Below are 26,765 nucleotides of genomic sequence, written 5' to 3'. Positions count from 1 at the left end.
AATGTGATTGTTGTTGAATTACTGCACGCTCCCCAAAGGGTCTGTTATCTGAATACGGGGAAACCCATGCTGCTGGTGGCATTAGGGCACTTCCTTCTGTGGTTGTGGGCTTTGTTAGGAACGGAGGAGAGGTTTTTGATGAGTTCATGGTTGGGAGACCTGGAATGCTTAAAGCCTGCCCCAAACCAAGGGTACCCACTCTGTGACATTTCTGAGGGAGATATACTCCTTAAGAACAATGTGATTGTGAAGCAGAATGTCATGTTACTGGTTACCTGGCTAGTACATGTATAGTCCTCAGCTCTTTGGAAGCCTGGGCTGCAGCAGGTGGCCCATCCTCAGGGTCTGTAGGTCCAAGTCTTATTGCAGCTGACTGTTGGTAAGCAGCCCCAGTGCAGGCGTGAGATGAAAAGTGCCAACTGAGCTGCTCTTTTAATGTACAGTTGTCCCCACCTATTAGGGATGGTCTTGGAAGCGACAGCTTCCACTCATGGTCTTGAAGTCTGACCCCATCACATGTGGATTGTCCCCCCTTGAAGAGGCATGCAGAGGACAGAAAGGTGGAGACCTTGAGAACAACCACTGTGACAGAGGCCTGTCAACCTCTACCTCCCTTTCAAGACATCAGAACATCACACCATTTTGGGCCAGGATGTAACCAAGAGGACAAGGCATAGATTTGTGATTTAGCTGTTGGATATCGCCATCTCTCTTACTTCACTATAAAATGAAGTAAAGTAAGAGAGAGTGAACTGGGCAAGGTGAAAGAGTCGAAACATGAAACCTCCTCAATTTTCTGCTTCTTTGCTGTAAGATGGAGATACTAACACTGTGCTTGTAGGATTGTTGTGGGGCCTAAAGGAGACAGTGGATATGAAAGAACCACACTCAGGGCCTGGTGCCTGGTCAGTCAGGCCCCTTTGACTCATTCCTGATGGTGACAGTGCCCTGCAGTGGTAGATGACTTTCCATCACTTGGCACGTAGCACTGACTGTCGATGCCCAGGTGGCCAGCCTGGCGGGGCGAGGAAGAGTCTGGACGGCCATGCCATGTAGGCGGAAACTGCCAGACATGAAGCAAATGTGCAAGGCTCCAGTGATCTTTTCCTCTACACTGTGGTGTTTGAGAACTTTTCGTTTTAAGAGTAGTTTTGAAAATTGTATGTGTGGGTGCAGTTTAATTATAGTCTCATTTTTCAAGCACAGCTACAGAAGAGTTTGTTTTTTTCTTTAGCCATGCGTTAGTTTCTTCAAAGAGCACATCCCAGTCTGCAATTTCCAGGGTTCTGAAGTATTTTAAAAATAAAGTTGTTAGTCTCTTTGAAATCTGGGCTCATGTGCTTCCTTTCAAACAGCAAATGATGACATGCAGGAAGAGAGCAGAGCATCTTTTGCCCAACTACATTCTGAGCTTTATTTTGTTTTCTTTTAGTCATTTCCCCTGCTGTAGACAGTGGCTTTTTCAACTGTCCTCATGTACTCCTTTCCCTAGTAGTTCCACTTCTGAGAGTCTTCCTAAGGAGATAATTTAAATGCAGATAAAGCGGTGTGCACAGAGATGTTTATTTCATGTATTTATAAAAGTAAACATTTGGAAATGACCTAAGTGTCAAATAGGGAACTGGCAAAAACTGTGGTACATGCATGCTTACAATGGAATATTAGTGTAGGTATTAAAAATGATGTTTCTAAAGCAAATTTCATAAAATAAATGCTTATAATGAAGTACTAAGTGAAAAAATTAAGTCACAGTACAGCATCATGTGTGCCAAAATGCATGGAAAAAACAATGGAAGGAAATCCAGCAACATGTCTGCAGGGGGTACCTGGAGGATAGTGATCTATTTTTATTCTGTTGCCATTTCCTATAATGAGCATATATTCTGTTAGTATCACAGTTTTGGAGAAGGAAAAAGAACCTGAACCAGCAATGCCTTTGTAATTGCTTTTTAGATTCAGTGCTGTCACCTAGAACTAGTGTCCGTGCAGTGATAAAGGAGGAGTCTATAGTCTGAATCGGATGTCTGGTATTGCTATTTTAAATATCTGGGTGGCTGTAAAGGGTGTTTAAGCAAATGGAATAGTGCCTCTGCAAATGTATGAACAAGAAATCATTAGGGAACACTTAAAAAATTTATTTCTTTCTCTCTTGTTATTATTTCTGCTTCCAGGAAAATCAGGTGGAGTAGAAATGAGCACCGAGAACGAACTGATGGAGAGGTGAGTATGTGGCATTTGTTAAGAAGACTTTCTGGGACTTTCTAGGTTTGGTTTGCCTGTCTGCTTTTTAAATATTTTGGCTCCCTCCCATTCTGTTTGTTTCCTGCTTCTTGTAAATATGGCATAAACATTTTGGAACATTTTTGGTGGCCATAAAAAACCAAGAGTTCACACTGTATGTCCTTTAGCCTTCATTCAGTCGTTTCATTTCCATCAGGTGATTTGAACCAGTTGATATATTCCATCTGTTGGCTCCCAGATAACGTGCAGGATAAATTCCAGACTCCTTAACCTGGCATTTGAGGTCTTTCTCAGTCTGACTCACTTTCCCTTCCCATCATGTCCCTCTTGGCTTTGTATATTATTCTCCAGACATGGCGGTGCACAAGTTGCATGCTCTACCTTTTTCCTTTTGTAGTTTGAAAGTCTTCTTCAGAGTGAGTTCAAATGGAAATGAACCTGGTTCTCCCCAATCACTACATCTCCGCCACATCCCAGGATCAGTTATTCTTGCTGTAGCATGTGGCACGTGATTACATTACAGCACTTACTAATATCACGTGGTGTTGTAATGTTCTCTGCATTTATCTTTCTATTCCTAGTATTCCTCAAAAGAGGAAAGGAGCTAGCTAGTGTTAACTGGGTGTTGGTGTGTGCCAGCAGCTGCCCAGGCATTTCACAGTTACTACTTCTTACCCTACAAGGTTATTTTAGGATGAGGAGACTGTGAGTCAGAATTGCATGCTTAACCATTAGAGGCAGAGCTGGAATTTGAACTTGAATCTATCATACTCTAATGCCTGTGCTCTTACTATTATCCCATGTTGTTTTGAAGGGCAAAGATTATGTCTTGAATATCTATCTGTTCCAGCTCCAAGTATCAGGCATGTAGTTGGAACTCAGAAAATGCTGATGAAATAAATGAACTGTCCATGTTCTTAGGTTGCCGTTATGACCAACTGAAGATGCCAGGGTCTTGTCCTCCTCTATTTACTGGTTATAGGTTCTGAATGCTTTTAATGCTGCTGGGTACTTTCTTCCTCTTTGGAGATGTGGCCCTTTGGGCTTCTGGAGATAAAATAAAGAAACGGAGACCAGTCTGGGGTGCAGAATTTGAGATTTTATTGGCTTTGCAAAGGGCATCAGCATCATTAGAGTGGGCTGGCAGGGGTATCACAGCTCACTGGAGGTCATTTTAATCAGGGCTTCTATAAATGTAAAAGAAACTTAAATTCCTCTCTCACTGCAGTATTGTCAAAGATCCCTCCCCGCCCAGTTCAACTCTCCACTTCCATCCTTATAATAATAGATCACATCCCCCTGGCTGACTATGGAGATGGCAAGGAAGGCTTCCCAGAGTGGGGGCATTCTTAGCTGAGATTTAAAGGGTGGGAGTTGAAGGGGCCAGGGGTTCTTGGGAGAATGTCCTTGTCTGAGATGGAGACATGGCCCGTTTGAGCAGTGTGGCTGGTGCATAGAGGGTTGACGCTGGAGAGGCAGGCCAGGCCCCGTTGGCTTGGTCCTCAGATGCTGTGTTAAAAGTTCAGGAAGAGGGGAGTCTTTGAAAGAGGGTAGGCTAGGACTAGACACGATCAGATTTGCCACTTTGGAAGACTTCTGTGGTTGCTTAGAGAATGGGTTGGAGGGAGGCAGGAAACCTCTTTTAGCTCTCCTCAACCAATGTGTCACCCTCTCCATTTCTGACAGATTTGTTTCTTTTCCTTCAGTTCTGCCTTTTTCAGCTATAGGCTTAGCACTCACATGGGTCACTCCTAAGCTAATTAAATGGGTGCCCTTGGCCCATTCTGTGCTTTTGCAAGCCAGCAGCGAGCCTGTGCATCCATCACGCTGTCTGGGCGAAGTTGCATCTGGTGTTTACCTGTTAATGAATGCATTGCAGCTTTGGAGTCCTTTGCTCTTGTCTGAGATCATGAATAATGTGAATAATGAGACTGTGGCCACTGACAAGATGTAATAGGAAAAAGTGGGAGTAAAAAGCTTAAATTAAGGAGCTTATCTATAATGGAGATTCACATGGGTTTTCATAGCATTCAGTTTGTTTTTTTTTTTCCAGGGCTTAGGTGTTCCTTGGGAAATATAGGTTAATAACTAGATGATTACCACAATGATGATATTGGGACTTCTTTGGGGACAATGAGGGTTTTAAGATTTTTAAATCCATAAGGCCACCTCATGGTTTGGGGCTGGGCTCCATGTTCTCCTGGGGCCTTGGAGCCAGATAGGCCTGGTTCAAATCTGAACCATGCCACTTACGAGCTGTGAGATAGGGACTAGTTTATGATGAGCTTCGGTCATTCTAACTCTAAATGGATAGTGATCCCTACCTCATGGGGTTCTGTGAGGCTGAGTAAGATCTCAAATGCCTGGTACAGAGGAGGCACCTGGTAAACAGCTGCCATTGATGCAGGCCTTCTCCCGTGGCCTCGCCCCTATAAGCCAGACTGTGGGACAGGCACAATCCCTCACTCCCCTTCATTGGCCCCAAACTCAAGCCACTGAGCCCTTTTTGTTTTTAGAATGTCATTGCTTAATGCTATAGAGAAACACACGGGCTGACTGAACTTGCAAGCATGGGGAAGTTACAAAACGCAAAGTAATATTAAGTGTTCCTAGGTGATGGTCCTGGCTTAGGATTTTAGCATGGGAAATGATTTGTCTTTCAATCCCAATGGTTAAGGATTGAGGAAGACAATTTAACCTACCAACATATTCTACCTGAATCTCCTGAGCCTTCAGCCTCTCATGCATTGTCTGATAATGAAACATCCGAAAAGTCTTTCTTCTCACGAGAGCAGAAGCAAGATAGCGAGACCGAGAAGACTTCAGTTGTGGCAAACAAATTTTCTCAAGGTAAGCTGAGCTTTAAGCTTTACTAAACATTTTATACATGGCCCAATTTAAACAACAGTTTGCCCTCTTGCCTTAGGAAGCAGAGTGTGGTGACAATTGAACATTTCCCTGATGAAAAGAGATCTCATTAGGGCCCAAACTGGTCATTCAGAGTATTGTTTATCACTGGAGAAAGCTGTGGTTGTTGAAAGTGATGGTGCTTTGGGAGAGTTATTTTTATGTTAAAAATGACCACTTAATTATATGACTTGCCATTTCCTGCAGACTGTGTGTCACTGCAGTTGTGTGTCAGTGCAAGTTAGGTTTAAATTTACTTTTGTTTCTTTTAAACTCAGTCCTGAAGGCAGGACCACTTCAAAGACTCTTCTGCTTTGAGTTCTACATAGGCCTAAGAGCACCTAACCCCCTATTCTGATATTTTTGTATAAGTACAAAATTTGCGATTGTGTAAGTCTGCTTTGTTTCCCTTGGCCCATTGTGTCAGGCTTTTTGTCTTAATCCATTTGGGCTGCTATACAGAATGCCATAGAAATGGGTGGCAAATAGCAGAAATTTATTTCTTATAGTTCTGGAGGCTGGGAAGTTCAGGATCAGGGAACCAGCCAGCAAGGTTGGCCCTCTTCTCAGCTGCGACTGCTGTTTTCTTACTGTATCCTCACACGGAGGAAGGAAGACGGGAGAGCTCTCTGGAGTCTGTTTTATGAGGGTGCTGCTCTCATTCATGAGGGTTCTACCCTCATGACCTAATCACCTCCCAAAAACCCCCACCTCCTAATACTATGACATTGGGGCTTTAGGGCTTTAAAATGTGAATTTTGGAGACACAAACATTCAGTCCAAATGCCTTTGTTCTGCCTCTGACCATGGACTGAGTTGGCAGAATCAGCCTCTCAAGGAAACTGCTCCTGATCTCCCCTTCACCTTTTCTGTACTTACAGTCTTGATTTCTCCTTTCGGGGTAATGTATAGGCCTTAGTGTTTGTAATTCAGTATATTTCAAAGGTTCAAGGGATTGTGTAGACTAAACTATATAGATCAGGGATCAGTAAACTTTTCCTTTAAAGTGACAGATAGTAAATATTTCAGACTTTGCAGGGTATGTGTTCTTTGCTGCAATTACTCAACTGTGCTTTTGCAGCACGAAAGCAGCTATAGACAGTGTAAATGAATGGGCATGGCCATGTTCCAATAAAACTTTATTCACAAAAATACACTGTACCTCCTTGGTAAAAGCTCTTTGTTGATACTTGATCGCATAGATCATTGTTTAAAAAAATTTGAAATCTTTTTTTAGCAGCAGAACCCCCCTTTTTAGGTGAAAGTTTATACAGAGGCCCCATGCAAAATGTTAAAGAGATATGAGTGGAGCCTTTGTTGCCCATGGTGGCCTCTGAGGCTCCTCTAGGACACTCAAGCCCCAGAAGAGCACTAACCACTGGGGTTCCAGCAGCCAGTCACGTAGACCTAGTTTCTTTGGGTTTTTGGCTGTATCCGTCTGTAATTTTTGTGGGTTTCTGAGCACTTGATTTTTCTTAGTTGTTTATGGTTCTACATTCTGCCTTCTCCTAATTTAGGTCAGACCATGAATTGTTTCTCTGTCTCTAGCACCGGCTCTTGCATTGATTGTATCAGTTCAGTCTGAAAGTCAGTCCCTTTCCAAGACCCTCCAGAGACCACTCCCACGACACCTTTGTGTATAGAGGTGACTGAGGATTTGAGGAACCAGCAGGATGGTAGTAGTTACGATGCAGCAGCCCAAATGATGTAAACATCAATATTTGAGATCCCTATTCTTAATCCTCTGCTTCCTCTTGCCTGCACCTCTGATTCTACCCTTCACCCTGTCTGCCACCCCAACCTTGTTTTATTTATAATGTAGAAGCCTTTAGAATAATGCTCACATTATTCCTCTGGGGACCCATGACCTTGGGCTTATTACGCCCTCTTAGTGGATTACCTGAACGGGGACAGTGCTCCCTGGAGCCGCCCTAGTACTCCCATTGCTGTCCTTTTTCATTTGTTTCTGTTTAGCCTTTGTTCTCTGCATGGGGTTTTTCTTTTGTCATATTTCTAGTTTATGTAGAGAGATAATTTAGTATTTTTCCTTTTCTCACTTAACATTATATCATGAGCTTTCTGACATGTTGTTACATAACATCATTTTTAGTGGATTTAGAGTAGTCAGTCGAATGGCTGAACTACTATTTTCCTCGTGTTCCCCTGTTGCTGAACATTTGAGTCGTTTCAGATTTCACAATTGTGCACAATGCTGCAAGGAATATCTTTAAACATGTAGCCTTTTGCCTATTTGGGGGCATTTTCTTAACATAGATTCTATAAATTGGAACTACTAGGCAAAAGAGATATACTTTTTTGGGGGGGGCGTTGCTTTTTATAGGATTTATGGTTTTAAAGAGTTAGCATTTGTCAGAAAGGGTATTATAGTAAGAGACGGATATTTTTCTCCCCTTTTATAAAGGCCAGTATAGTGTTTCCTTCTGGAAACACTTGGTATGGCTGCATAATTAATAAGCAGTGTCCAATTCAGCTGCGAATGTTTCCTTAAGCCCAAGTGATGGTTCCAGCTCCTGGCCACAGACTCAGTGGAAACTGGCTTATATCGATGGCAGCTGAGCTTTTAGTATCCTAAAACCAGCAATGTGTGACTTGGAAAGACCAGCAAAGAAGGTGCCATCAAAACAGATAAGTTCCCGACAGACTCGGACCTGACTAGCCGCTGGAAGATTTGCAGGGCAGCAGGGCAGGAACGGGGAGGTACAGTGCCGGGTTGTGCCAAGAGTGTATCGCAGGCCGAGTCCTTCAGTGCTGTGCTGCAGCGAGAGCCGCAGACGTTCCACCAAATTACTTGCCACACTTCTGGCATTAATAGGAGATAGCTGAAGGTCTGGGAATTAAGTCATCTCATAAACATTCAAATTCATGGCAAAATTACTATTTAATTAGGAAAAGATCTGTAACATTGTGCTACTTTTAAATGAAAGTCATTTTGGAGGAATTAAAACTGGGTCATAACATTAGTATAATGTTTTAAAACAAACATTACTAAGACATACTGAGTATACCCTAATTGATGAATTAAAGACATTAGTTTTGCCTTTGGATACTTAATGTGATTATGTTTTAAACACTGACTCTAGAAGCCTACCTCTAGATTAGAATCGTGCTTCCTTCTTTCTTTGTTAAAGTGAGATGTGGCAAAGGCTCGAAAAATACATTCATTTTAGAAAATTTGGAAAATTTAAAATTGTATATATTATTAAATATTATAATATAACAGAGAATTTTTGAAAAATCTAAAACCTGCCACTCCAAGGCAACTGCTATTAATATTTAGATGTATCTCCTTATTTTGTATATTTGTGTCTTTCCTGTCTGTACAAATTTTTAAATAGAGTTGTGTGATATAGTAAAATATGTATTTGGTCTTCCTGGCATACCACTCCTAAAATCTTTGGAATCTCTGAAGTGATATGCCTCCTTTTGTATGCCATTGAGCTGGCTGTTGGCTGTGGGCTCCTGAGTAGTCTCTGGATGGGGGCTGATTGCCAAGGGAGCCAGCCATGTGATAATAGGTTTGGAACTTTCAGGACCTCCACAGTCTCTACCCCTAAAATGTCTGGGGAGAGGATAGGGGCTGAAGATCAGTCATGCTCGTATAATAAAGCTTCCATTAAAAATCAAAAGGCCTGGGTTCGGAGAGTTTCTGGATAGCTTAAAACTGAGATTACATCTCTCCCAAAAGAAAGGAAAAATTAAAAGAAAAGATAAAAGAAAATAAAGTTAAGAAAAAAAAAAAGACTGAGAGATTTGTACAGGGTGGCACCCCCAGAGAGGGCATTGAAGCTCCATGCCCCTTCCCACATACCTTGCTTTATCCATCTCTTCATCTGGTGTCCATCAGTGTACTTCATAATGTCCTTTATTATAAACCAGTAAACATAAGCAAGTGTTTTCCTGAGTTCTGTGAGTCATTCTAGCAAATTAATTAAACTCAAGGAGAGTGTCCTGGGAACCCCAGTTTATAGTCAGAAGCACACGTAAAACAACCTGAGGCTTGCTGTTGGCATCTGTAGTTGGGGGCAGTCTTACGGGGCTGAGACCTCAACCTGTGAATCTGACACCATATCCAGGTAGATAGTATCAGAATTGAACTGAACAAGAGTACACCTAGCTGGTATCCACTGCACATTGCTTGCTTGCTTGATGTGTATGGGAAAAACAACCCCCCTCCTCCAACATTTGGTCAGAGAAGTCTTCTGTGTTGAGTGAGAATATAGGAGAAACTGAGTTTGTTGTTTTTTCTACAAGTTGTGATTATATGGAATATTTAACTTTGTGTCTATTTTAAAATTTAACATAATAACATAATTTTCCCATGATATTATATATGGTCTTCATAACCTTTATTTTTTTCTAAGACAGAGTTTCACTCTGTTTGCCCTGGGTAGAGTGCAGTGGAGTCATCATAGCTCACTGCAACTTCAAACTCCTGAGCTTAAGTGATTCTCCTGCCTGAGCCTCCCAAGTAGCTGGGACTACAGGCATGTGCCTCAGTACCCAGCTAATTTTTCTCTTTTTAGTAGAGACGGGGTCTCGCTCTTGCTCAGGCTGGTCTTGAACTCCTGAGCTCAAGTGATCCTCTTGCCTCAGCCTCCCAGAGTACTAGGATTATAGGCGTGAGCCACCATGCCTGGCCTTCATAACAGTTTTTAACAGCTCTATAATACTGCATTATAATGGATGTGCAGCAGTTCATTTAACAATTTGAGCTACTTCAGTTTTTGCTGTTACATACAATACTAAGATGAACATTTTCCTGCATTCTGGCAAATGCTTGTTGGCATATCTGGTGATCTCTTTAAATAGAGTCCTAGAAGTAGAATTATTTGGTAAAAGACATTGGAAGAGAGCTTTTCTCAGTCTAATGATAGAAGTATCCCCCAAAGGTTATATGCATTTGTACTCAACTAACAGGATATACTCTTGAGATTATACTTCTTATTACCATTCTCACTAGCATTGTTTTGCTTTATTTTTTTTCAAGTCTTAAATTAGTAAGTGATAAATGGAGAACATTTTTCTTTCAAAAAATGGGTCTTGAAAATCAACTCTCAGGCAATTCAAGCAGACTTGAAAGTGATCTGTTAGTTTCACCATAAGGAAGATTTTAAATTAATATTTGATATTTAGAAGAATAAAAGGCTACATTAGAGTTAGCATTAAAATTGTATGGAATATAATTTTTCCATGTGATATAAAATATCTTCCTCATGGAAGGTTGCAGAAAATCATTATAGAACTATGTCTGTGGGCTGTGGGAAACTCAACCTCCCCATGCCAGGAAAGAATTGCCGGTTGCTAACTATGTTAATACATCTAATACTGTTTGGAATTTCAGCATCCCTGCATAATCTATGAATTATTCAATTTGTTGGGGGCTTCAGACTTTGAATTAAAAATGCCCTTTCCTCCTGTAGACTTACTAATGGAACATATACAGGAAATTCGAACTTTGAGAAAACGTTTAGAAGAATCTATTAAAACAAATGAGAAGCTACGGAAACAGCTGGAACGGCAAGAATCTGAATTTGATCAAGGTAAGGAAGGACCTTCCCACAGGGCGGTATAAGCCTGTAAGTACTGTATTGTGACACCTCTGCCTGAATAAGCAGTCTGTGTACAAAGCAGGTGCTTGATAAATGTTAATTTCTTCATCATTGGAGAAGTCTGTCAGCCTCTGGCATCCTAAATTGTGGTTGGCACCTCATTTGACTTTGGAAGCTATAGAAAAATAGATATTTTAAAATAAAACAAAGCATTATTTTGTCTTTTAATCAATAATGGATTATAAAAATATCAGCATTTTAGCAGTCTAGTAAAGCTCACATTCCAATGAAAAGGTTACCAATATTTCTGCATAACCACAGTTAGCTCCAAAGGGAATGATCTTCTACAAACCACTTAAAAGTATCTTTCTCCCCATAGGTAAGACATTTACATGCTTCAAAAATTAGAACCTCCATTCTTTGCCCATTAACCCTGTATTCCTGTCCCTCTCCCTCCTTTTGTTCATTTTCTTTTGTATCCTTACAGTGATTTAAAAAAAAATGCAAATATACGTTTATATTCTTATTCTCCCCCTCACTTACCCAAAAGGTAGTATACTCTATATCCACTATTCTGTCCCATTTTTCATTGCACAGTGTATTGTGGGCATCTTTCCTTATTGTTCCAGAGACGGTGTCCTCATTCCATGAAGAATGTATCTTGAGAGCCATCTTGGTGCACTTGGAAAAGCCTGAGTTTGTTTGGGAGTTGGATTGACCTGGGTGTCTTTTAGCTTTGTGACTTTGGGCAATTCATCCCATCTTCCCCAGTCTTAATTGTTTCTTAAAACAAGGTCATTGTGAGATTAAATGAGTCAGTGTTATGAAGAGAGCCTTGCTCAGTGCCTCACTCAATAAATGGTTGCTTTCTTCATCATCATCAGTTTTATCTTACTATTTTATTTTGTATAACTTTATCTGTTTAACATTGCAAAGCTCTACAGTGGTCAGAGACCCTAATTTCATTCCCATCTTTAGAGATGAGGGAACTGAGTTCTAGAAAGGTAGTACTGGCTGGCAGCACCTGAGTCCTTGGACCCTTGTCCTGTGCTCATTCCTTTCTAGCCCATCATAGCCACCAGCCTAGAAGGACCTCTCTCCAAAGTACTGTATGTGCTGCCGTGTGCCAGGTAAACGGAATGGTCCCCTTCCACGCTCGCCCTCCCTCTCTCACTCATCCACCCTCATCCTGCATCCTCCCGCTCTCACCCTCAGGGAAATTGATTAATCTGAGTTATTAGTCGTATCAAACACAGAAAAAGAAATACACGCCTGGGCCCTTCACATTCACTCTTGGTAATGCCTGAATTAGATTCATTCTGTTTTACATTTTCCCTGGCAAATCCAATTATAGAATTATTTGGGGGCTCAAATGGCCACCAGCTACAATGGAGCAGGCAGTCGCCCTGGAGAGTAATTCACTCTGACGGGAAGGTTTACAGAAAGGCATTCATAAAGTATTTACACTGGTGGAAAGACACACTGTTCTCACCATGTTGTCACAGTGTCTGAAAAGACAAAGAAATAAAAGTGGCTCCACCTCCCCCTGCTGTGAAATGTTCACCTTGGGAGTAGGCTTGAGAGAGGTCCGGCTCCTTAGAACATTGAGGTGGAGTATTGTTTACAGCCATCATCTCGTCTCAGGGCTTCCAGCAAATCCCCAGTTACACGAGCGTGGAGTGCTGACGTTGTCGGGAGTGGACCTCACTAGCCCCTGTTTGGCTGCTTAGGGTTAGGCTATGTTAGGAACTGTTCTTTGGCCTAATTATTTCTTCGAAAAGAAATACTACTTCCAAAGCTGCTTTGGTTTTGACCAGAACTTTAGTTTTGGTCATTGTCAACTTCTGTAGAATTATTCCTGCCCATTCAGATAACTCTCTAGTACTGTTTTGGCTCCAGGCTGACATCATTGGTGATGTTAATACGAATGGTAGCAGCAGTAACAACACCATATCAGTCATTTTATTGAGCTACTGGACACTTAGGGAAGTTATATGACTCGCTGAGGTCAAGCAGCTCTTAAGAAGCCAGAGCCATGGTTCAAACCAGGTGTCTCTGAAAAGATACCAGAGTTCACAGTAGGGAGCGGAGGAAGATGGTGGAGAGAGACATCTGTGAGTAAAAAAAAAAATGTATGACACTGTGGTAATTGAATTGTTAACATGAGAACAAGGTAGTGCAGTGGAGTGGAAAGAGTATGAACTGAGAGAACTGATGTCGTACCTTCCTTACAAGGAGTTTGAATGCACAGGTATTCATGCCAGGATGTGTACCAGGGTGCTTTCAGCTGCAGGTAACAGTATGAGTGGAAACTAATGTTAACAACAGGGGTTTGTGTTTTCTTACGTAGCAAGAAATCCAGAAGCAGGTAGTTCCAAGGCATGTTTTATGGCTCAGTGATTGCAGAGTTTGAGATTAGTATCTGTGATGACTGCAGTAATTATAAGCAAGCCATCCTTTCAGGACAGTGTCCAAAGCACGGGAAAGAAGTGGGGAAGGCTTCTCCCTGTCCTTCTCTTTGCATCCAGGGGAAAATCTGTCCCAGCAGCCCGCAGCAGACTTTCCATCAGGTCCTACTGGCTAGAAATGGCATATGCCCATGTCCTTGCGGCAAGGGGGCTGGGAAAGCAGGGTTCTGGCATTTTGGCTCTGTGGTGTAGTAGGTGGACTCAATCAGTGTGGAGGAGAAGAAGATGCCTGCCAGCGTAGAAGGCACCTTGCACACAATAGGCACTCTCCTGAGGGTAACTGTGAACATGAACATTGTCTGTGGTGCAGATATAGAAAGCTCAGAGGGTGGGGAGTGCTGGGGTTGAGTGTCAAGGGAGGCGTCCATCAAGAGGTATCATCCGAGCTGGATTTAAAGGAAGGGCAGGGTTTCAGGAGACAGACAAGAGCATGGTGAGGTATTTATAGATGAGGACATTACCTCCAGCCCAGTCTGGAGCTCTAGACCCTGATCTTTAGGATATGCATTTAAAGGCAGTAAATTTGAGCTAAGAGTTGAAGGAGTGTGATTTTGATAGGTAAAGAGAGTAGTGGGCATTCTAGGCAAAGGGAATTAATACCTCCTTCTGCAAAGTCAGGGAAATGTGTGACCACATGTGTGTCTGGGGCACAGAAGTGGTCCATTTCGACTGCCTTAAGGGCATGGCGGCCCAGGGTGGAGAGGTAGTAGAGCCTGCATTGAGACTGGAGCTAAGTAATGGAGATCCTCAGATTCTAGACGGAGAAGTTGGACCTTGTGTTGTGTTTGTTTGATTGTCTTTTGCCATGGTGGGCCATCAGATGTTATTTGAGCAGAAAGTAACAAGAACGGACTGTGTTTAAGACAATAACCCTGTTGGCAGAAGAGCAGGGAGGCAAGTTTAGAGCAAAGTGATAAGGTCTGAACTGTAGGGACAGAAAAGAGTAGGCCAGTGTTTTGGAGAAAGAAACAGCATTTGTGACAGCTTGATTGGGCAGTGGAAGAGAGAGGCGTGTATGATGGCTCCCAGGATTCTAGCTGGGGTTGGGGGTTATGGTGATACCATCTCCCGAGGCAGAGGGTGAGGAGTTCAGCTTTGTCTCTGTGGACTGTGCTGCCTCAGTGGTGAGGGCCAGCAGGTGGCTAGGTGCCTGAGTTTCGACCTCGGGAGAGACATCTGTGAAGGTTAAGACTGTCACTCACTCACCCCACTCCTGGCCCAGTTCTCCTGCTTTGCTCACCCTTCGGACCTTCCCTTAGGACAGGGAAGATGTGGGGGAGCCTCACTTTCCCCTCTCTTTGAAGCTCACTCATTTCCCTTTGGCCTCTGGTATTATATAATACCTAATATAGTACACAGAGGTGATTTTCATTGCATGTTGTGTTAACTCATTGTTTAAAACTATTTTCTAGAAAGTTCCAACCATACTGACTGACCTGGAGATTATTTATAAATCACTCTTTTTTTTTTTTTTTTTTTTTTGAGACAGAGTCTCACTTTGTTGTCCAGGCTAGAGTGAGTGCCGTGGCGTCAGCCTAGCTCACAGCAACCTCAAACTCCTGGGCTCGAGCGATCCTCCTGCCTCAGCCTCCCGAGTAGCTGGGACTACAGGCATGCGCCACCATGCCCGGCTAATTTTTTATATATATATCAGTTGGCCAATTAATTTCTTTCTATTTATAGTAGAGACGGGGTCTCGCTCTTGCTCAGGCTGGTTTTGAACTCCTGACCTTGAGCAATCCGCCCGCCTCGGCCTCCCAAGAGCTAGGATTACAGGCGTGAGCCACAGCGCCCGGCCATAAATCACTCTTTATGTGTGTTTTTGTAGGTTCTACAAACATTTGTGCTTCTGGTTCAGAGCTGCATAATTCTCTAACATCGGAAATTCATTTCTTGAGAAAGCAAAACCAGGCCCTCAATACAATGCTCATGAAAGGATCCAGAGGTAAGAATTAAAGGAGTCACTTGCAGTCTGGAACCCCCAAGCCTTCTGTGTCATGGAAAGAATGTAGGCATTGGAGTCTGACCAGCCTAAGTTTGAATCCTGCGGCTCTGTGACAGCTTTATACCGTTTAATTGTCACAACAACCCTATGAGGTATTCCTGTTTTACAGCTGAGAAAACTGGAACCAGAGAGGTTAAGGAATACCTCATAGGGCTGTTGCGACAATTAAACAGTGTAAAGCTCTCCGCACAGTGTCTCTAATAGGCACTCAGTAAGTGTTACTTTATTTACTTGTCACTCACCCCCTCTCTACAGCCACCTCTCTGTCATCCCTGTTCACAGTGCAAGAGAGAAGAGTTGGAACTACATTACTGCCCAAATCTCAACCCGAGATTTCCTATTATCAGCAAGGTTTATCCAGTATTTCTTATAGAAAGATCCCTTCTCTTAATTTCTTATATTTAGAGCTTAGCTACCAAGGGGCTTTCACTAACATTATCTTTTAATACTTAAAGCAGTTCTGGAATGTGGTATGATTAGTGGTATTTTACAGATAAGAAACCTAGGCCTAGGGAATTGACTAGCCTATGGTCATAGAGCTAAAAGGGGGTGGAGCTGGAACTTGGGGCAGCTTATTCTACTTTTTCTAGAGAATATTGATGCTGATTTTGGCTTAAGAGATGAAATTGGGACTTCTGCAGGTCATTCATTCACTCAGCAAACATTTCCTATCTCCTGTTCTATATCAGGGCCTGTTCAGAGTCTGATACAGAAATGAATGAGACCTGGTCCCTTCCCTCAGGGGGCTCATAGTTGGATGGGAGAGACAGCCCGACAGCCCACGGTAGGCCAGTGTGGTATCAGCCACGATAAAGGCAGGCTCAGGGCACTGCAGGACCCCAGGAAGGCATCTCGCCCCAAGAAAGGCTAGTCTTCAAGAGCTGAGTCTAGAAGGATAAGGAGGGATTAGCCAAGGCACCTAAGGTTTAGAGGAGCCAGGGCCTTATAAATAGAAGGAAGAGAGCAGATAGCATCTAGGGGTTAGTGGTGAGAAGAGTACAGACCAATCAGGAATTATATGCAGCTTGGTGTGTCTAGAACAGGCATCCTCAAACTACGGCCCGTGGGCCACATGGAGGTGTTTTTGCCCGTTTGTTTTTTTACTTCAAAATAAGATATGTGCAGTGTGCATAGGAATTTGTTCATAGCTTTTTTAAAACTATAGTCTGGTTCTCCAATGGTCTGAGGGACAGTGAACTGGCCCCCTGTTTAAAAAGTTTGAGGACCCCTGGTCTAGAGTCTGAGGGAGGAGGTGAGAGCTTGCTTAGGATTGTCGTGGAGTCAGAAAACCTCAGTCTGAATCCTGGCTCTGCCACTAGTTGGCTGCATGGTCTTAGGGAAGTCTTAACCTCATCAGTCCTTAGTTTTCTATCTAGGAAATGGAGAGAATAATCGTACCTACCTTGGAAGTTTATTGTGAAGATTAAATAAGATGGTAAGTGTGTAGGTCTCAATGTAAAGCCTGCACAGTAGTGCTGGTATGTGTTAGTTCTTAACCACTGTGAGCACTGCTAACAACTTGTCGTTATGGAGTGCTTCCAGCCCCCAATGTGCTTGTGAAGCCCTGCGCTAAGCCCTTTATAGAAGGTAACTCAGTTAATCCTCACAACACATGGGGAAACTTAGGCACAGAGAAATGAAGAACCACATTCAAGCTTATGAGGTTAGTAAACTGAGAAGCTGCACTTAAACATGTCCATGCTGCCTCCAGCACCCTGCTCTTGACCACATCTCTTGTGCCTCTGGGTATATTTTATTCTTCAGGAGAGGGGGTGTCCTCATGGCTTGAGGAGTGAACGGGCCCCAGGCACCATCTGCACAGCCCTGCTGGCCCCCTGGTTGGAGACTTGAGGAAGGCTTGTGGATTTCTCAGCACCCCTTGCCTGAGTTTTGGGCCCTATTTCTTGCCTGTGTTGGTAGTTTCTACTCATTGTTTGCTCCGTGAAGGCAAAGTAACTAGGCTTGCATGGCTTATTATTTAATAGAAAATTAAACAGGCCCATTTTGTTCCAGTGACGTTTAATCTGCAGCCTTCATGTTGACAGATTTATCTGCCCAAAATGTATAAGATAATTGGAATGCCAAGATCATAAATGCCAGATTAAATCTCATTCTTTTTTGTATTCTTGGAGTGCTCGAGCTGAAGTGCTGTATTTGCGTAATAAGGTTGGAAAAAACAAATGGTGTCCATTCTCAGTGGCACTTTTTTGTGTTTGCAGATAAACAGAAGGAGAATGAAAAATTACGGGAGTCCCTCTCCAGGAAGACTGCGAGCCTTGAGCACCTTCAGCAGGAGTATGCCAGTGTGAGGGAGGAAAATGAAAGGCTGCAGAAGGAAGTCAGTGAGAAGGAGAGACACAACCAGCAGCTGATCCAGGAGGTCTGCAGCACCGGCAAGGAGCTGAGCAGGTAGGGGCTGTGATTCACCTGTCCCCTGTTGGCCACACCATGCATCCAGGCACTGGGCTGCAATCGTAGAATGAGGCACAAGGCACACAAGCCCGTGGCCTAGGGGACAGACAGTAAACACAAACACATCATATGTCTGGTGGGCATAAAATACAGGGAGAAAAACCATGAAAGTAAGGAGGAGAGGGCTTGGGGAGCAGGTTGCTATTTTTTGTCTAGGTTGGGTCAGGGAAGGCATCTCTGAAAAGATGACACTTGAACAGAGAGCTGAGCACACTGAAGGGGTGAATGCTGCAGCTGTCTGGGGATGATCATTGTGGCAGAAGGGGCACGGACCCTAAAGCAGAGTGGCCTTGGTCTGTGCCTGACAGAGCAGGGAGGCCAGCACATCTGGAGAGAGGGCCACGGTGGCAGCTGGCCGGATGCTGAATCGTGTTGGGCCTCGTAGCCGGCGAAAGGACTTTGGTTTTTGCTCTGAGCGGCATAGGAAGCCCCTGGGAGATAGAGCAGAGGAATGACATGATCCTGCCTTAGATATCATAAGGCTCACGCTGATCACTCTTTGGCAATTTCCCCCTTAGACTCTGTCTTGTTCCACACTTCAGTTGTTCTTGTCAGCACTCTTGAATGCGCTGCTCTTGTAGAGTTATCGTCGTCACCCTTGTCACCCGGGGGCATGATGTAGCATGATCGTCGTCTTTGCCGTCAGACAGTCCTGGGGTTGAGTCCAGGCTCCTCTCCCAAGCTGTGCACACCTTTGTAAGAGATAGAACCTCTTTAAGTTTCATATCCTCACATCTCTGAACCAAGGAGTAAGAGAACTTCTACCTACCTTTTAGGGTGTCTGTGAAGATGACGTGTGATTACACACGTAAAGGGCTAGACACGGGGCACTTGGGAAATTGTGGCTGACCAGAATTCTTTTTGTTTCTGTTTATCTTTTAACCCACTTCTCTTCATTCCCCGCCCCACATACCCTTCGCTGGTGTTTGGTGTCTGTTATTCTACTCTCCAACTCTGTGGGATCAAATTTTTTTAACTCCCACTTATGAGTGGCAGCAGGGGCTATTTGTCTTTCTGTGCTTTTGCTTATTTCATTTAACATAATGACCTCCAGTTTCATCCATGTTACTGCAAATGACAGGATTTCATTCTTTTCTATGGCTGAATAGTATTCCACCATGTATATGCACCACATTTTCTTCATCCATTCATTGCTGGAGACTTAAGTTGATTCCATGTCTTTGCTATTGTCAATAGTGCTGCAATAAACATATAAGTGCAGGCATCCTTTTGCTATATTGATTTCTTTTACTTTGGGTAGCTACATATAGTGGGATTGCTGGATGGAATGGTAGTTCTATTTTTAGTTTTTTGAGGAATCTCCATACTGATTTTCATAATGGCTGTACTAGTTTACATTCCTACCAACAGTGTGTAAGTTTCCTTTTCACCTCATCTTTGCCAACATCTGGTTTTTTTTTTTGTTTTGTTTTTGTCTTTTTAGTAATAGCCATTCTGGCAGGTGTGAGATAGTATCTAATTGTGTTTTTGATTTACATTTTTGTGACGATTAATGACATTGAGCTTTTTTTCATACACCTGTTGGTTGTTTCTATGTCTCTTGAGAAATGTCTATTTGTGTCCTTTGCCTACTTTTTAATGGAATTATTATTCTTTTTTCCTATTGAGTTGAATTCCTCATATATCCTGGATATTAGTCCCCTGTTGGATGAATAGTTTGAAAATATTTTCTCCCTGTGACTGGAAGAAAAAAGTTTTGTGTAAATATGAATAAAGCCTCTACAAACATTTGATTATAATGTCTTTGTGAACCTAAGCCTCCATTTCATTACGGTAAATACTCATGAGTAGGAATTCTGGGTTAAAACTTAGAAACAATCCAAATGTCCTTCAGTAGGGTAATGAATAAAAAACTGCAGCACATCCATGCGATGGAATACTACTTCACAATAAAAAGGAACTATTGATACAAGTTATAACTTAGAAAAATCTCAGGGATGTTAATGCTGAGTAAGCCAGTTTCAAAAAAGCAACATACTGTAGGATTTCATTGGTATGATATACTTGAAAAGACAAAACTATAGTAGAGTTGAACAGATAAGTGGTTGCCAAAGTTAGGGGGCTGTGGAGGGTGGTATGCAAAGGAAAGCAAGAGGGAGTTTTATGGGGGATGGCGGGATTTCACTGCATTCTGGTTGTGGTGGTTACATAGATCTATACATGTGTTAAACTTTGTAAAACTATCCAACAAAGAAGCCAATGTTGATATATGTTAAACTTTTTTTAATTATACAAGTATTAAAACTTAGTTTTATAAGTCAGGGTTCTCCAGAGAAACAGGATCAATAAGATTCTCTTCCCCTTCCCCCACTATATAGGAATAGATACTCTGTTGGTACTGTATGGATAGTTAGAGAGATTTCCTGTAAGGTACTGGTTCACAAGAGTAGGAAACTGAGAAGTCCCATGATCTGCTGTCTGCAAGCTAGAGACCCAGGAAAGCCCATAGTGTAGCCAAAGGCCTGAGAGTGGGAGAGCCGATTTTGTAGGTTTCTGTTTGAGTCTAATGGAATCTAACTAGGAGCACCTAGGACAGGAGAAGACAGGTGTTCGAGCTCAAACAATCAGCAGAGGGAGAATGACTGGAATTCTTTCATGCTTGTCACTTTTTTGTCTACACTCTGTGGCTGAGAATGGAACTGGCCTGTCCTGGAGGGGTTTGGATAAGTCACCTATAGTAGAGTTAACTCTCCTGCCCACGCTCGTGGGCCTGTTTCAGGGTGCAGGAGGAGATGAGGTTGAGGCAACAGCAGCTCTCCCAGAACGACAAGCTACTCCAGTCCCTCCGAGTGGAGCTGAAAGTGTATGAGAAGCTGGATGAGGAGCACAAGAGACTGAGAGGTATGGGGCGCTCTGGTCCATGGCTTTTCTCATTCTGGGGTTGCTGCATATTGGGCTGTGAGCATCCCCCGGCGGCTGGGGAAACAGGAAGGATTTAGGCTCAGGAGTCAGGCCAGCTGAAGTCTGGAATCTCACTCTCTCCTTCCTGCCTCTGGGACCTGCAGCAGGCCACTTCACCCATTAGGCCTGTTTCTGCCTCTATAAAACATGTCTATCATAATACCCATTGTGTAGAGTTGCTGTGAAAGTTGAATGATGTCATTTATTAAAAGTATCCTAGCACTGTACCTGGCACTTAGTAGGCACTCAAGAAATGACTTTCATTAAAATCTTTCCTGCTAGTGTGGATTTCTTTTTGCCCATTCATTCAGCAAATATTTGTGGAGAACTTCACACATGCTGGGCATTGCTCTGGGGATAGTTGTTGGCCCCCGGCCTCTCTGTATATCAAGAAAGATACCAGATTAGAGTGACTCAACTATAAAGTGTAATATTTCAGAATCAATTTTGAGGTGTGGTGTTTTTTTTTAAAACTAATTTTCCAGATGGTTTCTCCCTATTGAAAGTTTATCTAGAAAAGGGTCATCTCACAGCTTTCATTTTCTCTTCAAGTTGCTTTTCTTATTCTTGCTGTTGTATCTTTTTAATATACTGTGGCTCTTAAAATCATCCCCTTTCATTCTATAATTCCAGCCCAAATAGATTTTATTACTATTAGACATAATTTCGGGATTTGGTGTGCAATTTGCTAGGCTTTTATGGCCAGAAGGGAAAATTAATTTCCAGCCCTGATTTAGCCTATGGAATAGCAGCAATTAAGTCTGCCAGGTTTTTTTTGTTTCTAAAGTCAAGTTGTTATTTTAAATTGTACCTAGTTCTTAGGCAGGGGGAGGGTGAAGGTGGTGGGTTTGAAACGCTATGGAGTTCCTTTGATGCCTGACCTTTTGATTGTGGAAGAGATCAAACCTTCCCTTTGCACATGTTTGCAGAGGCGAGAGCAGAGGCATCCGGAGAAGGCTGGAAGGGGCAGGATCCTTTCGGTGACCTGCACGGCCTCCTGACGGAAATCCAGGCTCTGCGGGCACAGCTGGAAAGGAGCATTGAAACCAACAGCATCCTAAAGAGCAAGCTGGAGGAGCAGCTGGCACAGGGGGCAGAGAAGGCACAGGAAGGAGCCCTCACTCTGGCTGTCCAAGCCCTGGCCATCCCCCAGCGTCCCTGTCAGCTAGGCACACTCGGTACTGCACCTGCTTCTCGCTTTCTGAAAATGCAGCTGAGTATCTGTGTGTGGAGTGTGAGCTTCTGAATGATGTCTTTGCCCCACGGAGGTGTCTTTCCATTGACAGCAGACATGCGAGCCCGGGGACCTGACCGCTAATTAGCTGTCACCTTTGGCAAAATGGTGTAATCTCTGTGTGGGGCATCGTGGTTCTCAAGGAAGTGGAGTTTGGGCTTCCAGCTGCCCGCAATCCCCCGGTCTTCCTCCCTCCCACCCATTTAGTCCTGTCCACATCACTCTGGTGCTGAAAATCCTTTTCAGTTCCTCTTACTGCCTTTAAACGAAAATCCAAACCTCTTACTCTGGTTTTCAGTGTCTTCAGGATCTGGAAAGTATCCTGGTAGGTTTAAAAATCTGTTTTGTGTTTGCCTGTGTGTTGTTTTGCCACCCTGGAGAGGCAGTGTCGGGCAGCAGCAAGAAGACAAGACACCTCTGCCACCTGCCCTGCACAGGGCCCGGAGCAAACCAGCAAATGGCCAGGCTTAAAGCAAGCAGCCAGAGTGTCCTCTGCTCTAGGGACGAAGGAACTAAGGCCCAGAGGGTGGATGGGGCTTGCCCAAAGTGACACAGCAAGTAGGTGGCAGAGGTGGAGCTAGAAACCATTTCCAGCTTGGAGTCCGGTGCAGTTCTTGACTCCTACCCAGCCTTCCGGAGCCTCGGGTGCCCGGGGATTATCATCCTAATGCCCACAGGGTGAGCGTGCACATCCCGTGGGACCGGATACTAACAGACTTTATAAACAAGCATTGTACTGAAGCTTATCTATACTTGGATTGGGAATAAAGTTTGTTGCCTTTAATTAAACAAATAAAAATCTCTTAAGGAGCATCCAGATTTAGAACTCACAGTGATTAGCTCATTGATTTCTTCTTGATAAGAATTTTAAGACTTTTGCTTTAAAGGTGATGTAACAATATGAAAAAAAAGTAGAGGAGAAAAACCCTTTGTGATTCTACACAATGATCATTTTTAAACTTTGCATATTTCTCTTTATTGTTGAATCGCATATAGGCATGAATTTATATTGTTCAAATTGGTTTTTGTGCCATTCCGTGTCCTTTGTTTTTGCCCAATATTATATCATCCGAGCCCCTGCTGCTTTCACACGGTTTCCTGATGATTGTGTGCAGATTATTGTCAGTCACTGAACCATCACCCTGTTGATTATTAAAGTGGTCTCTGATTTGGAGCTTTAATAAACATCAATGTTAATATGCTTTTTGCTGTTAAACAATATTCTCAGGATAAAATCCTGCTAGGGGACTCTCAAAGGGTTGGAATGCTGCCATATTGCTACCTTCTAAATAGTCTATACAGCGGCAGTGTGCAGAGGTAGTGGTTTTAGCATGACTTCATCAGCGCTGAGCATTGCCATTTTAAATACAGATCTGCCCCTGGCCCATTTTAGGGCTTTGAGGAAATGACTCAGGAGATCATGGGGGTGGGCTAGGGGAGACTGAAGCTAGGAGAACAATTCTGTGCTTGGGGTGCCCAGGAAGGAGGGTTGGGAAGCTGAAGTGAGGAGGCCAATGCACAGCCTTTACTTGCTTTTGAAAGTTGTTCAGAGGCAGCTCTAGGTGTGCCTGACAAGAGGCATCCAGGAAAGTGTTCAAAATTCACAGTGCTGCCTCAGCAGAAAAGTTTTCTAATTTCCTTGAGTCAAGATCAGAATTCTGTCACAGGCAGCAGCATCTCTTCCTTTGCAAAAGACTTTTCAGGGCTATATTTAAGTGCACCTGTTAAAAAGTTTTGTTCTAAAAGCTGCTTTGGCTGAAAGTGATTCCCTCAGGGGCCAGGATCCTTGGCCCTGGGGCTCTCAGTGCACCCTTGGCAGGTGCTGGGGTGCAGTCAGCTCACTGCCTAGTGGTGCAGGGATGGGAAGGAGCTGGGGTAGAGGATCCTGCCACCTGGACACAGTCCCTGCTCCACCACTGACATGCTAGGTTATGACGGGCAGATCACTTCCTGTCTCTGCTGTCCCTTGGTCTCCCCTTGTATGAAACCTGATTTACAGTGCTGTTCTGCCCACCAAGCTATTGAGAGTCCGATAGCTTTTCGGCTGTGAAAGTGCTTTCCTTAAAGCGTCACACAGGTCATCTGTACAGCATCTGTTGATTTTGCCTCCTCGCTGTGTTTCAAGTTCTCACCCCCAGCTTCTGGTGCTGCTCACTCTCCTCTCCAGCTTAGATTATTGGCGTAGCCTCCACACTCACTCCTGCAGTCCAAAACACGGATCTCAGCTCAGCCTCACCCTGCTTACAACCTTTGTGTGGGTCCCACAGTCCTCATTGTTCTGTCCTTGTGGCCCACTGCATCCTTCCCTGGCACCCAGGCCTCAGCCATGTGAGCTACAATTTCTCCCCATTCACTCCTCTCTGCCTTTGCACCTGAGGCCCCCCCCCTTTCTTTCCCTCTTCTTTCCCGTGGGTCAGTCACAAGCTGTCTTAAAACATATCACAGGTGTTATGTGTTTGGGAAGCCAAGTTGGGGCCAACACCTCTCACCTGAGCTCCCATGGCCCCTGTGTTTCCCTCCCTAATCCCTGATCACACTGAAGTGAAACCACCTGTTCCCTTGTCTGACAAGAGGGTTCTTGTAGGGAAGGGTCGGGGCCTGGTCAGTCTGTCTCCCTGGTGTCCGCCCAGGGCCTGGCGGGGCGGATGGCCAGTGAAGATTGGAGTGAATGCCTGTGTGTGCCTGAATACGTTAGTGCATATGTGTGAGGTATGTTACCTTATCCTCATTTATGTCTCTCTAAAATGCTGGCCACAGTGAAACTAATGGCTTATTTTCCTTCTCTTGTTTTGCATTTTGTAGATGGTGACAAATGTCCCACGGCAAGTGAAAATTCACTTGATCTGTTTGATTCTACTCAGGCAGTGACACCAAAATCAGGTATAAAGCTGAGGCCTGGATAAACTGGCAGCATCGGGTGTGGGAGTAGGATTTTTAGACTGAAGAATAGGGCTTCCTGGTCCCAACTCAGGAGGGTGTTTGGCAGGGATTTGAGGTTTCAGGTTCTCAGTCTCTCTAGCTGGTGATGTCCTCCAAGCTAGGTAATCTACTTTGGGTGTTACCAACTGTAGCAACTTCAGTGGGTCCCTGTTGCTATAGATTTAAGTGTGATCACCTTAGCGTGGCTTTCAAGGCCCTCCAGGGTCCAGCCCCAGTGCCTCTGTCCAGCCCTATCACTTGGCCCGGTGTAGCCAACACAGAGGGGTCACCATCCTACAGACAGGCCTGCCCTTTCCTTTCGCTGTGACTTTTACACCCTGTCGTCCCAGTCTCTGCCAGTGAAAGTCCTCCTTCCCCAGGACTCACCTCTCCTGCTGTCCCGGGTCTCAGTTATTCATTCGCACTTCTGTTGATCAGAGGTAGAAAGCAACAGGCCTTTACCTCCGTTTAGTGTAATTCTTGCTCCCTGTCCAATCCAGCTCAGCTGTTGCTTCTTCTGTGAAGCCTTCCCTGATCTCTCCCTCCCTGAACAGGTAATTGCTCTTTCTCCGCGCTCTGGCTCTTTATCACTGTGCTGTTGCACCTCCTGCCGTGTGCGTGTTCCCATCAGACTGCGGTGCTGGATTCATTTGTGTGAATCTGGGGTCTTCTGCAGAATAGGTGGTTGTTAAGTGTTGGTTAAATTGACTTGAGCCTCTCCCACAAGATGAATAAGCTCAGTTTGGGGTAATACACAGACTGAAGTCTAGGAGCCAGGCCTGTTTCCTCCCTGGGTTTTGGGTTGAGTGACAGTTGGGTATGAGGGCCTCTCTTGGTCATCCTCCCTGCTAAGTGTCAACATGTTAAGCAACTTGAACACAGGGTGCTGTCCCAACAGATCTGACATCTTCCCTTTTCATTTTGCAGCTTCAGAGACTCCTCTACTCTCTGGGAATGACGTGGACTCCCTCTCCTGTGACAGTATCAGCTCAGCAACCAGCACCCCAAGTGTGTCCCACCTGGTCACTGACCACCGCCTGTGGGCCAGCAAGAGTGGCCACCATGTCCTGGGCCTGATTGAGGACTTTGAGGCTCTGTGCACACAGGTTGGCCAGGGCCAGAGGCTCCTTGCCGAAATGGACATGCAAACCCAAGAGGCTCTCGGCCCTGCAAGGGAAGAGCTGGCAACAAAGGTAACCTGGCCACAGAGCTGCAGGGCAGACGCGCACTGCGGGTAGGGGGAGGAAGGGGGCTGGGAGGCAAGTGGTGCAGTTGTCCTCTGACAGGCCATGAGAAGAGGGACCAGGAATTGTGGCCCATAAGAGCTCAGAGGTCAGGTCCAGTTGGGGGGGACTGTTGGTGGTGGTTGCTTTAGGAGGGGCAGCAGCTTGTTGAGGTTTGTGCCCTGTGTTCCTGCGACAGCTTCTTTGGGCTCCGTGGGCCACTGCTCCCATCTGTCCACCCACTCACCCGTCCTTCTCTCCCCCTACGCCCCAGTGTCTGTCCACGCTTCTGCCCGGTCCCCTGTCCGTCGCCCATCAGGCCGTGTGCTCAGGCTTGGGACCACTTGGTGAAGGTCAGGCCCTGATCCTCGTGAAGCGTCCCGTGCCACACCACGGCATCTGCTGCTGCTGTGACGAGCTTGCCAGTGCGAGGTCTCCCACAGCCGCCTCGAGTTGTTGGCGGCTGCCACCTCTCCTTGAGGAGCAGCTTTTTATATGATATTCTGTTCCCTCCTCAAAGCAACCCTGTGAAGTAGGTGATGTGGTGCCCCTTTCACAGAGGTTGAGGCCAAGTGACTTGGAGTGGTCCGTGTTTGAGCCCAGTTCCCTGTCCTCCAAGGCACTCTCTGCTGCTCATGACTGTGCTTCCACCTCACAGGAGGTGCCAGTCACTGCTTCTCCCCGGGCAGCGGCTGCAAGGTGCTCTGACTTCCACCTGGCTTCTGCCTGCTTCCCAGCATCGTCCCCCGCATCCCCATGTCCCCCCGTGCGTCCTGCTCGGAGCAGGCTGGACCCTGGCTCCCC

At 44.5% G+C, this 26,765-nt stretch overlaps 1 protein-coding gene across 8 annotated transcripts in view; it reads left to right on the top strand.

The window, feature by feature from the left end:
* The window catches only part of CDK5RAP2 (CDK5 regulatory subunit associated protein 2), a 174,154-nt gene that overhangs the window by 135,225 nt on the left and 12,164 nt on the right, over window positions 1-26,765 (top strand). For all 8 annotated transcript variants that reach the window (XM_076008992.1, XM_076008991.1, XM_020289456.2 and 5 more), the window contains 9 exons: window positions 2,172-2,220; window positions 4,919-5,091; window positions 10,590-10,709; window positions 15,015-15,131; window positions 17,411-17,600; window positions 20,404-20,525; window positions 21,515-21,763; window positions 24,622-24,699; window positions 25,666-25,931. In XM_076008992.1, coding sequence (XP_075865107.1) covers window positions 2,172-2,220; window positions 4,919-5,091; window positions 10,590-10,709; window positions 15,015-15,131; window positions 17,411-17,600; window positions 20,404-20,525; window positions 21,515-21,763; window positions 24,622-24,699; window positions 25,666-25,931 — 1,364 coding nt within the window. The remainder of the gene's footprint in view (window positions 1-2,171; window positions 2,221-4,918; window positions 5,092-10,589; window positions 10,710-15,014; window positions 15,132-17,410; window positions 17,601-20,403; window positions 20,526-21,514; window positions 21,764-24,621; window positions 24,700-25,665; window positions 25,932-26,765) is intronic.

Source organism: Microcebus murinus, chromosome 12 (genome assembly GCF_040939455.1).
Source record: "Microcebus murinus isolate Inina chromosome 12, M.murinus_Inina_mat1.0, whole genome shotgun sequence".
Classification (NCBI taxonomy): Eukaryota; Metazoa; Chordata; class Mammalia; order Primates; family Cheirogaleidae; genus Microcebus; species Microcebus murinus.
This window is presented reverse-complemented; position numbering and strand designations above follow the sequence as displayed.